Below are 12956 nucleotides of genomic sequence, written 5' to 3'. Positions count from 1 at the left end.
GAAAAACGAATAGTCTCTATGCCCGGTCCTGCTGACCGTTTCCAAACGATTCATGTACGTACAATATTATTCTATAATAAGAGCATGTCAGCGCAATATTCATTTTCTGTCTCCGATTCATTCATAATATGATACATTTACGTTATTGTTTATTATAGTGAATTTATTATTTATCAAACATAAAGCTAAGAACATGACCTGTGTTAGTAAGTTAGCTTTTTTCATAATATTTCGATGTTATACAAATTATATGAGTATGTAAAATATTACAATTTAACAACACTAATAACTTTCATACAAATTTAAACATTAAAAAAAAATGCTCACGCTTAAACACAGATAATGTTCTTAAATTTAAGTTTAATTATAGCTCAACTTATTCTAATGCTAAAGTTAAAACCATAAGAAAGGCCACGTTGAACGAAAAATTGCTATATTGTGCGTGGAGATCAATGTGAGAAAAAACAAATATAGTGCGCAGACACTCTTAACGAATTCTCGAGATAAAAGCAATCAACTCAGGGTAAACGGTTAATTTTTCTTTTTCTTAATATCCGCTGCTGCTTTTGACGGGCACGCGTATCAATCACGCACTATACGTATATGGTGGTGTCGATTATATTATTAATATAAAAGACTAGCAATGTTATTCACGATATTGTAAATGGTATATTATATTATTTTATATATTATTATTGTATATTATATAGTGAAAGTATAAAAAACGCCGCTCACGCCACCGCCGCCGCGGTGACTGTTGGTTTTCAGTGCCACCGTGTCCCCATTCGAAAAGTGAAAGATCCATCTCCCCCTCCCAATCGCGTTTCCCCACACCAACACTCAACAACGCGATACTACCGGTAGACTGGAACCTTCCGCCGCCCGGCACGTACTTGTACGACGTGTGTGTGTGTATTTTTAGTCGGGTACTCGGGTCGTAGAAATTTTAATTTTAGAAAACGCCGGACCCGCTCTATAATATACGGACTTATAATACGTATATAATATAAATAATAATATAAAAATATGTATGCGTGCAGCTAAGAAAATTAAATACAAAACACATTTGTATAATAGTGTTATAGATTTATTTATTTACAACGGCCGACGAGCAGTCGAACGAGCCGATTAAATATGCAAAAGTCCGATAGGTAGGTATAGCGAGCAAAAATAATATTGGTCAGTCGGTCGTGTTTCAAAACATTTTTATACACGAAGGAAATCGGTCAGACGTCGAAATTCGAAACCAAGCTCTTAAATTATTAAATGCACACAATCAAGTTATGGGAGAGTGGGGCTAGTGAACCAACACCGTCAATAACTCGTAAATGTCAAGTGATGTTATTTTAAGTATAGAGTTTTACGAATTCAATACGTATAATATTGTCGAATTAAATTTCAATATTAATCTGCGGAGTGAAAAATATACGATACAAGCATGTAGAGATAACGGTTAATTTTTAACTGTATTGTTAAATCGTTGACATAATTCGTTTAAATATATGTTTATTTTTGGTGAAAAAACAAATCACGCCAGACAAAAACAGAGTTATCGGCCATGTAGGCATATTAACATAAAACATGCCCAGTCGTACACGGCACACGCATCCGAGTCAATAAACGACCATAAAATATGATCACTATACTCTCGTGATGATGTATATTACATATGATTCACAGAAGCCGATACGCTTTTACTATTATTACTCGTTAGTATACAAAAAAAAAAAAAAGCGGCTGATGCAGCGGACCGGATATCGGTAGTAACGACGATAATAAATAAACTTCATCGACGGACGAACGGATGGAAAAAAAACGGAGATTTCACTTTGACTATTTCTCCAGCAAATATAAATACTGTGCACGGTGATGACTAAGAGAAAAAAATTCAGTCGCGCGTGCGTACGCGTAGACGACGAAAAATCCGGCTGGTTAACCGGCTCCGGGGTGTAGGTCAAATGTCGGTTCCCTTTCTATAATAATAATAATAATATAATATATTAAACACCGAATGACCCACATAACGTACGAGTATACCGTCTCGCGGTGTACAACAATATCCCAAAACCGACGGCGTTTCACCATTTTTATAATAATAATATACTCAAATAAAAGTAGTCACGTCCGTCGGCCGCTGTTATCTAACGCGTACGCTGTGCGTCGTTCGTCAGCGTCGTCGTCGTCGTTGTATGTGGTAAACGTTATTTTTTTTCTTTCTAGCGCGAGCGCACACACACACACACACACACACACACACACGGTTCATTACGGAGTGACAATACAGAACACCCGTAGTGTATTGTGTATTCGTCATTGTCCGGGAGGGAAGAAAAAATATGATTTATCTACCGACATAACACCGCGATGCCCCGTTACGTGTTAGGTAATACGTGCATACAAGTATATAATGCACCTAGGTACATTGATAGGATAAAAAACACGTACAGGACTGATCGCCGCGATCCCTTTCGACGACGGGCGACCGCGTTTCCTGAAACCGTCGGCCCGCGAAGGAAAACAATCATAACATATCATCCAACGACCTTGGTCCGATTATTATCGTCGTAGTCATCGTGTCGTCGTTTCGTTTCGGTCCATTCACTGCGCGAGCGTTCCCTTCGGTTCGTGAAATCCTCGTCGATTTCCCTTCTTAGTGATAAATTGATAAACAATAATTACTATCACAATACGATACAACAACAATAATATTATTGTCGTGTCACGATCACACCGTTCGCGATCGAAAGTCCTTGACTCGTACAACCCTTTGAACGAATAGACGCCCACACAGTTATGTGTCCAACGCTCGCACGCGCACGCACACGTCTGAGGTGATGGCGGTTGAGGGGGGGGGGAGACGTCGAAAAGAGTTGAAGAATTTCATGAATTATTATAATACACAACCGACGGTCGTGTGTGAGCGGCATAATATAATATAACACACGACGTCATAAACTGTAAAATTTCAACCAATTAATGTGTCATGTGCGCATACGGGTAGCGTATACGAAACAAGTACAATATAAAAAACATACCACATCAACCCGCATTTGAGTTGTGCGTTTGAGCGATGTCCTTTCTCGCAGACAAATGTGCGTTCAATTAAATATGAATCAATTTTTTTTTTTTATCATTAACTTTTAAAAACACGCTTCATTCGATTTGTACACACTCGGATTCAGTGTTTAAATAGATACAAGATTTTTTTTAACGCAAAACCATCGATTTAATTTTAACTGGAAATCAACTAGAGTTGATGATATAGTTATCATGCACTATAATTACCACCAGTCCACAACCTTGTTGTGGTATATCATTATTGGCAAACTAACCACAAATAAAACGAAAAAACGTTATCTATTATAATGATATTATATAAAATATATAGTATGACCGAGCATAAAACTTATCAATGTCTTTCAAAAGAAATATTACTAAGTCGTGTCTATTCATATTTCATACAAGAGTCAAGTTAGGTAGTGCATGCTCTATACAGAATATTGTATAATAATATATTGTACACTCGCGATTATTTTTATGTAAGTAGACACCGCGAAAAAGTTTACTTCTCGCTAAAGGCGCTAAAGCTTGGCCTACATATTTTTATCAGTTGAGTGTATCCTTCGCCGTAGTTTACAAGGTCAAGAAGTTATATTATCGCGGATAAAAAAAAAACGAGCGTAAACCATTATATTACAGATTACCATAATAATAATAATAATAATAGTATAATAATATGTAATAACTAGCCGATCGACTCGACGATGACGACGACGAGTACCTACGTGGCTACGTTGCACACATCGAGATCGAGCACACAGTATATATTAAATAATTAAAAAGTTCGCTGCAGTGATCCGTTATAACGAATATTTTTGTTATTGTCACAGCGGACGGTCTACATGAAACGTTCTTTTACGATGTATGGACAAAGAGAAAGGCCTCCTCTCTTTCTCCCTCGTATATAACATTATTATATTATATTAATGTACCACCGTTCCGCGGCCGCCCAAGGTTAAGCTACCCAAGGGCGATATTGTTCTCCGACGAGCGCGCTGCTACACGGCGCAACGGACGCGAAGAAGAAAACTACAGAGTATACGTAGTTGTTACCTATTGTAGGTACCGTTAGGTATTTTTTACGTTCGAAATATGCTTTACTATTATTATTATATTATCATTATCTGATGATGATGGGATGCGAGAGAATAAAAGAAAACGTACCAGCAGGCGATGAAGTTGCTGTATAATAAAGTAATATATTCCCCTTTCTCGATTTTTTATCACTCATTATTATTATTATTATTATTATATTAACCTAACCTGTGTCGCCGAGATTGTTTTAGTGGGTTTTTATTTTCTATCTCGAACACACACAATAAGCGGTTTCTAATATTATAATGTATATTATGTATATTATATATTTGTTTTCAAGAAAAAATGAAGGACCACGACCAAAAAAAAAAATATTATACCGTTGGCTTGGCGAGCCAATGAAATATATATATAATATGTTATTGAGGGGTGGTGGGGAGACTGCAGCAGCGGGGAGAGGAAAAGAAAGAGATATACAGACACGCGAGGCTCAATGACCTACATATTTGTTTTCGTATCAGTCCGCGCGAGTGTGATGTATATATGTATTATATATATATTACTGTATAGTGTGTAAACACACAAGGTCTATCCCAAAATTAATAATCCCCACCTTCACGTCAACGGAACGACGACGGCGACGACCACGACGACGACATATATAATGGCTCTCGATACTACTTATTTTCTTTCGCCATTTTTGACGAAGTAATGTTTTCTTTTGTAAGAATAAAAAGAAAAAAACATTTTGGCACCCAGAGGTCCGCAGAGGTCAACCGTAGAACTTTGAATAAATTTCCGTAACCCAATTACGTGATTGATACCCCGCAGAGTGTACCCATCGTATATTATAATAATATGTGTGTGTGTGTGTGTGTGTGTGGCCTATATACAGCGTGTACGATAGTAAAACAGTATTATGCATGCGTGTATATATAGTACACATAGCATATATGTATTATAAGCACAACACACACACACACACATCATAATCGTTTAAATAATTTTTTTTTTATTATTATTACTATTTAGAGATAATTATTATTTCTTGCTGCATTTACACACATAAACGTTTGGTTATTGCGCAATCGACGACGTGAATATTCCTAGTTCCACCAAGGTCGTTAAAAATTGTACGTGTACATAGTAAAATGTATAAGTGTAGTCGGAGAGAGATACAATAAACGTATACCTATAGTCGCGTGTATAACTCGCGTAGCTAATTCAACGAGTAACACATTCATTTTTTTTTTTCATTTTTTTATTATTATTCATATCCGAACCGCATACAAAGAAAAAATGATTTTTCGTGAAAAATATTGACGCCGGCAGAAAAAAAAACGAAAATCGTACGGAGACGCGCGCTGTACGGGTTATAATATTATTCCTACACCTAGCAAATAACAATCTCAAGGCTTACCGTTTTTCATTTCTATAAACTGGTAGGCGATACACCGCGCGGTCATTCGGTTTGTTTTTCTATTCGCACGGTTATTTGCCGACCGTACGATATATTGTAATTATAAAAACGTATAATGGTAATAATAACAGACCGGCGGCCGCGGCATTTCAAGTGTTTGATTTCCTAACTAGGCCAAGCAAATACGGACGCGCATAATATTTATTGTATTATTACACACATCAAACTTGTAGACCACTCGTTGAAAGACTATGACATTAAAATAATTTTATCGCCTTGTTGACACGTTTGACCAAATTACGAAAATACTTTTCGACAAACGAATCAATAGGCTTGTCGTTTTTTTTTTTTATGTTTTTCACAAAAACCTTATACGCACACGTACACGATAAATCTAAATAAGAGTGTACGCGGGTGCATCGCGCCGAATAAGGAACTGATGGAAAATGCAAAAGATTCAAACTTGCCAGTTGGCACCGCATGAGACGGACATCGGGACATTAGCCGTGTGTAAGGGTGTACGGAGGGGGAGGAGAGTTTAGATGGACTGAGAGACGTTGTACTTAACATAATATTATAATAGGGGTTGCCTTGAAAGAATTTCATAAAACTACATATAATTTATGTTTAAGCACTCACCGATTTTGCCACTCATCGGGCTATACGGGTCGTAACTGTTGGTCGACATCGGAGACGTGCTGTAACCACCACCGCCGCCGCCGCCGCCGCCGCCGCCGCCACCGCCACCGTTAGATATGACGGTGTAGGATATGTGCGACGTGCCGGGTGACGAAGCTGGCGGCGAGTTGACGGCCAACCAATCGTCGGGCCTGAGCCGCTTGACGCCAGCGATGTCGCTGAACAGGGTGGAACAACCGTTGCGTGACGGGGGCGCTTGTTGCTGCGGCCCGGGTAAGTGGCCGCCCGGCGGGCTGCGCACGATGACAGCGTCGGAGGCCGTCGGAAGGCCGTGGTAACCGCCACCGGTGGCCACCTGCACCACAGCGGGACTACGGGGTTTGATGATGACCTCAGTGCCACCACGGCCACGGTTGTACGACATGAGGCCGCCGACGCCGCCGCCACCGACACCGACGGTGGCAGCAGCGACACCACCGCCGCCGCCGTCACATTTCTGGTCCATCATTGCGGCCGCGTGCGGGTCGCACGTTATCACGCATGGACTGTTACGGTCCGGCACGGCGTGCTGCTCGCTGCCGCGATTCGGCCGCTACGCGCACCACCCCGCGATGGTGGCCGGCTCGTCGTGACCGTCGTCCGCTTGAACGTCGCCGCGTTGGTGCATGTCCCGCAGCCTATACGCGCGCCACGCACTTTCGTCGTCGTCGAGACGCGCACTGCACACCGGCCGACGCGGCAACACCACTTTTGTATTACTATAATAATATAAAAATCGATACGACACTTTTCAACGATACGCCTCGCACGTTATCAACGCGACACTATGACACTATATGTATACGCGATACACGGTCTCGTTCGCCGACACTGTCGCCTGTCACTGTTACTGTTCCTGCTGCTGTGACTGTTTCCAGACCTGCGAACAAAAACGCGAGCTGAGTTAGGAAACCGTAATTTAAATTATTTAACTTTACACACTATAGTTTTTTACAATGGTGAACATTATGTAATTAAAAAAAAGTTAACACATAGCGGAGACGATGGAATTTTGTCAAACACCAAGTCGTGTGATAGTATACCTATTATAATAGTTCTATGCAGTGGGGTGACACGGGTTAGTTTTTAATGAACGATAATATAAATATAATGTTTTAAATACTAAACAGTCATAAACCACAATTATTGAGCCAAAAGAAATAATTAATACAATAAGTTCATGATCGAACCAATGCAGTTTATAATAATATTTATTATATTGTAGGAATTCGGTATACATATATATATATTAATCAAGGATACGTCCATCATCCTTGTTTTAATTAATTCGTGATTATTATAAGACACTATAGAAGTTCCAGAAAGAAACTCCATAGTATACTAGTTAAAGCATGCACTTCATTACTTCTTTCCATACTTATATTCGGTACTATAGTATAGAAATCTGTGAATAAATTATAGTACAATGTGATAAAAATATGCACCAGTGCAGACTTCAGATTTAATGATAAAATGCTTATTTATAATAGACTTATTGTCCATTTTACAATCTGTATATTTAAATATATTGGTAGGTAGGTATATATTATTATAGTAAGTAATAACCTTAACATAGACCATATTATATTTTATAAAATGCTATTCAAGATCAAGACGACAACTATACTATATGAATAAGCTACCAGAAAATATTGATTCGATATTATATGTGTAGGTGTGCGTCTGTGTTTGTGTTTAAATAAAATAAAGATTATCAAGTACATTTTATCGTTTACTATTTGTTTTTGTGTACTACTGAAAAATATATATACCAATCTCAGTATAATAAAATGGCTTAAGGTCGTTTGTTGTTATAAAATACTGGGTCGTCACCCCTGGTAATATCCATATAATAATGAACAAAACTTTAAATGGCCTGCCTATTAAAATAAGATAAATATTTTAATCATAAAGTAGTAATTACGTAAATAGCACATAGAAAATTAATATTTAAGCTCAAACATAACGTTTAAAACGGTTGAGGGAGGGAGCAAAATTATATTGGCCGCAAAATAAAATGTCAGGTGAGGAAACTTGAAACTTCCCGTCTTGCTTTCCTGATAACGCACCCGTGGTCGTAGTTTTGTTGTGACTCATACAGCCGTTTTGATTGATCATTGTATACTGCAGATATTACAGAGGCCGCAGTTAATTTATAAAACGAAAGAATAGAAACCAATATTGAATAGTAAACAATAATACACTATGCACATATAACACGATCGTGATTTGTAACAAGTCTGTGTAATGTAAGAACGTTAAAATAAAAGTATATAGTCGAAACGCCAACAGAAGCGCGTCATCACTGAAGAATTTCTGAAATATTATAATTATTACAATATCGCTTTAGTCACACCAAACATTGGTGGGTAGTGTTCACTAAACAATCATCATAGTTGTGACAGATTTATTTTCCGGGAGAACAAAATTGGTCAAACAAAATTATAAAGTTTATAGTTAGCGAGCCTTATGGGGGAGGGACTTCTCTTTAGATTTCGTATTCCGCACCACCGTCAAGATTCGTTTGATTCGACTTGATGTGTTACATTCATAACTATTTATGCACTATGGTCATATTTTTTTTTGTCCATAAAAAATGAACAGTGCCGTTCCTGGAAAGCGAAAAACAAATATCGCCGTCGTTTACAATGGACAAGAAACGAACTAATTGTTTGGCATACGAGTTTTTAATTTAAAAAAACATGTGCATTGGAGCCAATTAAGATTTTTAGCAACGACGAGTAATTTCGTAAACACGAATCTCAAAGACACATACAGTTCAAATTCAATTAGCTCTATAAATAGCACGCGCTCGCACAAAATGCATCATAACATATTTAACGTATGACTAAAATAAAACCGAAGTTTATCGATACAGCTAATTTTAAGTTTAGTCAACACGTTGTCAACCATATTTTTAAAAACGAATGCTCACAACACCATTTAACGCAGGTACGTTATTTTTCTTCGTGTAAATTAAAATACAACTACCTATAATCAATCGGCACTGAAAAGACAACAAAAACCCTGCTCGTTCAGCGACAACCAATACATTTTTTATTTTTATTCAATAAAATTTCAATTCTGACTATCTGAAAACTCGTGTTTACTTGTCTACCAAACGGGGACTTGTTTTACTAGCGTTGTATAGAAAATATGAAAGTACGACTCCCCGAGTGTCGAGAACGTTTTTGATGAACGGTATGACAGTAATAAGACACAAACAATCATCAGATGCGATCACGTTTGGGATGCATGCCCGGGCCACATGCACCAGACTTGGCGGCCACGCACAGCAAACGGAACTATAGGCTCGACTGTGGTGGGGAGGGGTGTTGGTGGTTTTGTCCGTGACGTGTAAACAACGACGACGCAGTAACGGCGGTTTACGAAAACACGTCGACGGTGACGATGACACGAATTCCACGTCCTGTCGTGCAGATGTGTGTCATCGCCACCACTGTGCTCGCAGGGCGGAAGTTTCGTCACGGCGGCAGTGGAACCCAACACAACACGCGAAAGATTATAAGGCGACCTGACGCGTGTCGCACGGAGCGCCGCGTCCCGCGAAAAACGTACGCCGCAAGAGTGTCGACGCTTAAACTCCGCGGGGGAGACGAGGGTGGTTAACGATTTTCCGACAGCTGAGTTTGTTTTTGTTGTCTTTCGCCAATAATATTTAATAATAATAATAATAATATATAGACGGTACACAATATACGCGGTGTTGGCATAAAAGTAGCGTTTGTAACGAGCAGAAATAATGACCCAAATTCGCGGACCCACGCACCGAACGACACGACGGCGATGCGGGCCGAGTAGATCTCGATATAATTATTATGACCTGTAGAAACGCGTTTCCACTTTCCGGCAATCGAGCGGACGGAAAACGCGGGCACCTAAATCCATCTACACCGGACCGTGGGGATAATCAGTACGAGTAAAAAAAAAACCATGTTCAACGATACGTTATACGCTGCCGTGTGCTATTTCGAGGAAAAAATAATATCATAATATTATAAGTGATATTTATTATTAATAGCGTGATGTGTGTAGTAGGTACACATTATAACTAACCACGTCCGTCCAAGGAAAGCGGCTCGAACGCGACACCACAACACACGCACGGTTTATTCGGGCGACACAACCGGCGACGGCGCGAGAAATATCGGACGTCAAAATAATATAGCCAATAACGATGTAACATGCACGAGCGGTTTTCACTCGCGTCACTGTGAGAATCGAATAGATCGTAGTCCAAATCGTCGGCGGCGGTCGCACGAGTAGACACACGGACGGTGCGTAACGGACGGCGCGATGCGTACTGCTCCGGCGACGCCACGACGGGGTAACGCGAACCGCACGCCGCCCGGCCGCTGCGCGCGATCGGGGCTCCCCGTCGGCGGTCGGTCGTCGTCGCCGCCGTTCGCTGAGCCGGTGTGGGATGGTGGGGAACTCCGGTGCCGGTCGGTCGTCCGCGGGTCGGGGACGCGACGTCGGCGGTGGTGGGACGGAGGGGCGCGCCGGGCGTTTCCCGTGCGCGCTCCGCGCTCGAATGGGTGAACGGTCGTCGGACGGAGACGGTCGCGGGACGGTTCGGCGGCGGGGGGAATCAGTGGCAACCACCGCCGCCCGATCGTTCGTTCGTGTTCGGCGGACGGACGTGGAAACGTGCGCGAGCGATTTCCAAACGTGAACCGTACTTGCGCGTGCGGCGGTGCGCGAAAGGAAAAAGACGGTAAGCGGCGGTCGGAAAAACCGGTACAAGGAGATCCTCCGACTCGGCGGCGACGATCAGAGATCCTGACCACTCACTCTCGCCGACTGCCGGTCACGGCCGCCGCCGCCCGTCTCTGCGACGAGACGACGACGTGAACCATGACCCCCAACACGGCGCATCAAACAAAACTGCACCAGTTTCAACGTATACAGCGCATTACGAGCATTAATGAATGATCGCGCACACGAGTTCCATTGCAAAATCGTCGCTTAAATAACGTTCACTACACGCGCGATTAATATACAATAACAATAATCTACCGCACAAGCCCACGATAAAGTTGTGAAACGTTTGGTACTAAGTACTTATTATGATGATAAGTATATGACACGTGCACTATAACTTACAAAGTTATAAGTATCAACCGTGCGTACGACCGCGACAGCAGTACGGCTGTTTACGTCGTACGTATTCGCTTTCGGCCGAAGACGAGCGAGAGTATATTATGTTTATGCGCTGATTTTTTTCGACCCGATTCATCGGAGATTCAAAGAATTACTCGTTTAGTCGAACGATATGAAATGAACGAATTTCCAATAAAACTCGTTCTATATTTTCGTTGCTCGAATTTAAAAAAAAAATTACAGTAATACCGAAACTTTTCGTCGGTGAAATCAAAACATTTATTTATAGGCGTAAATATTATAATTTATTAGGTACTATTTAGACGAATTCGTAGCGGCAACAGTAATAACAATTTATACCTAATGCAAATTTCGAGCGGAATGCTTCACGCGTCGTACGAAAACACAGGACGTAAAAATGTAAAAATTCTAAACACGCCACTACACAAGCCATAGAAAACATAGACTAATAAAGAAACTGATAAGTGATAATAAAAATCCAGCTCCGTACGGTGTTGTTTTTATAATCTCGACTTTTTTACACAGCACGCATCGTAAAAGTATTTCCGGGAAATATTGTAATTTGTGTTGAACACATAGCAATGAAATTGTTTTATTTTTACCGATAAACAGTACACTACACACAGTTACTATGCGTAGTTCGGACACGGTATTAGTTATTATTATATAATATTCAACGATTATTACCATAAACATCATCATCAACTAACGACGAATGAAATCCACCGCTGTATATATATAAATGCATACGTTAAATTATTATGGTATATAACACAATACGATTCCACGCTTTTAATTAGATTTCAAGTACGTATATTATTAACAATGATTTTTCGTATATGTATAGTTCTACATGGTTTACCACACTAATAATTATGCCGAGCGCTTAACCATATTATTATAACCGCCGTCTGTTGTGTGCAGAACATGGTATAATATGATGCTTGTGTTAAATATGGTTGGTAAAAAGAGAATAATATACATTTATATTTGATCTGTTCAAAGGTCATAAGATGTACATTGCAGTTATGTAAATAACCGGTAGCACATACCTTGTTGCGCGCTATACGTAAACACACCGCAAATACAAGTGAAAATAACACTAATTCGATATTATTTTTCCAACAGGTGCGGCTACTGTGAATCGTAAATTTAACGATTTCAATACAAATATATATATATGTATATAAGAAAAATCGTAATTAATTTGTATGAGGCGAGTATGTATAATAATATTTATAGGTAGGTCTTAGTAATTCCATTCGATTTACCGGTGCAGTATTATATTGGTACCCTAATATAATAAATGTACGTAAACAACAACCGTTGCAGTATCTCATTGAAAACAATTACGTATAATCGGATACCGTGCAATGTGCAAATTAATTGATATCCGCATTGGCCTAATTGTTTCACTTTTACGGTTTCAAGTCTACAGCGGCCGGTTCGACGTAATATTTACAGACAAGGAGTAGAGCATACGTATACATGTGTAGCCACAATGTTCGCGGTCAATGTTGCTATATTGAAATTATACATGCGCTATATATTGAACGAGGCAAACGAACACGAACCCATATATAATAAATAATAATGAAAAAAAAATATAAAGTTATAC

At 39.8% G+C, this 12956-nt stretch overlaps 1 protein-coding gene across 1 annotated transcript in view; it reads right to left on the bottom strand.

Moving 5' to 3' along the window:
- The window catches only part of LOC113555028 (ecdysone receptor-like), a 40047-nt gene extending 29543 nt beyond the window's left edge, over positions 1-10504 (bottom strand). Inside the window, exons 1-2 of the mRNA XM_026959307.1 lie at positions 10271-10504; positions 6155-7073 (exon numbers count right to left, since the gene is read on the bottom strand). Coding sequence (XP_026815108.1) covers positions 6155-6662 — 508 coding nt within the window. The 5' untranslated portion in view covers positions 6663-7073; positions 10271-10504. The remainder of the gene's footprint in view (positions 1-6154; positions 7074-10270) is intronic.
- Between the last annotated feature and the right edge of the window lie 2452 nt (positions 10505-12956).

Source organism: Rhopalosiphum maidis, chromosome 2 (assembly GCF_003676215.2).
Source record: "Rhopalosiphum maidis isolate BTI-1 chromosome 2, ASM367621v3, whole genome shotgun sequence".
In the NCBI taxonomy this organism is placed as follows: Eukaryota; Metazoa; Arthropoda; class Insecta; order Hemiptera; family Aphididae; genus Rhopalosiphum; species Rhopalosiphum maidis.
This window is presented reverse-complemented; position numbering and strand designations above follow the sequence as displayed.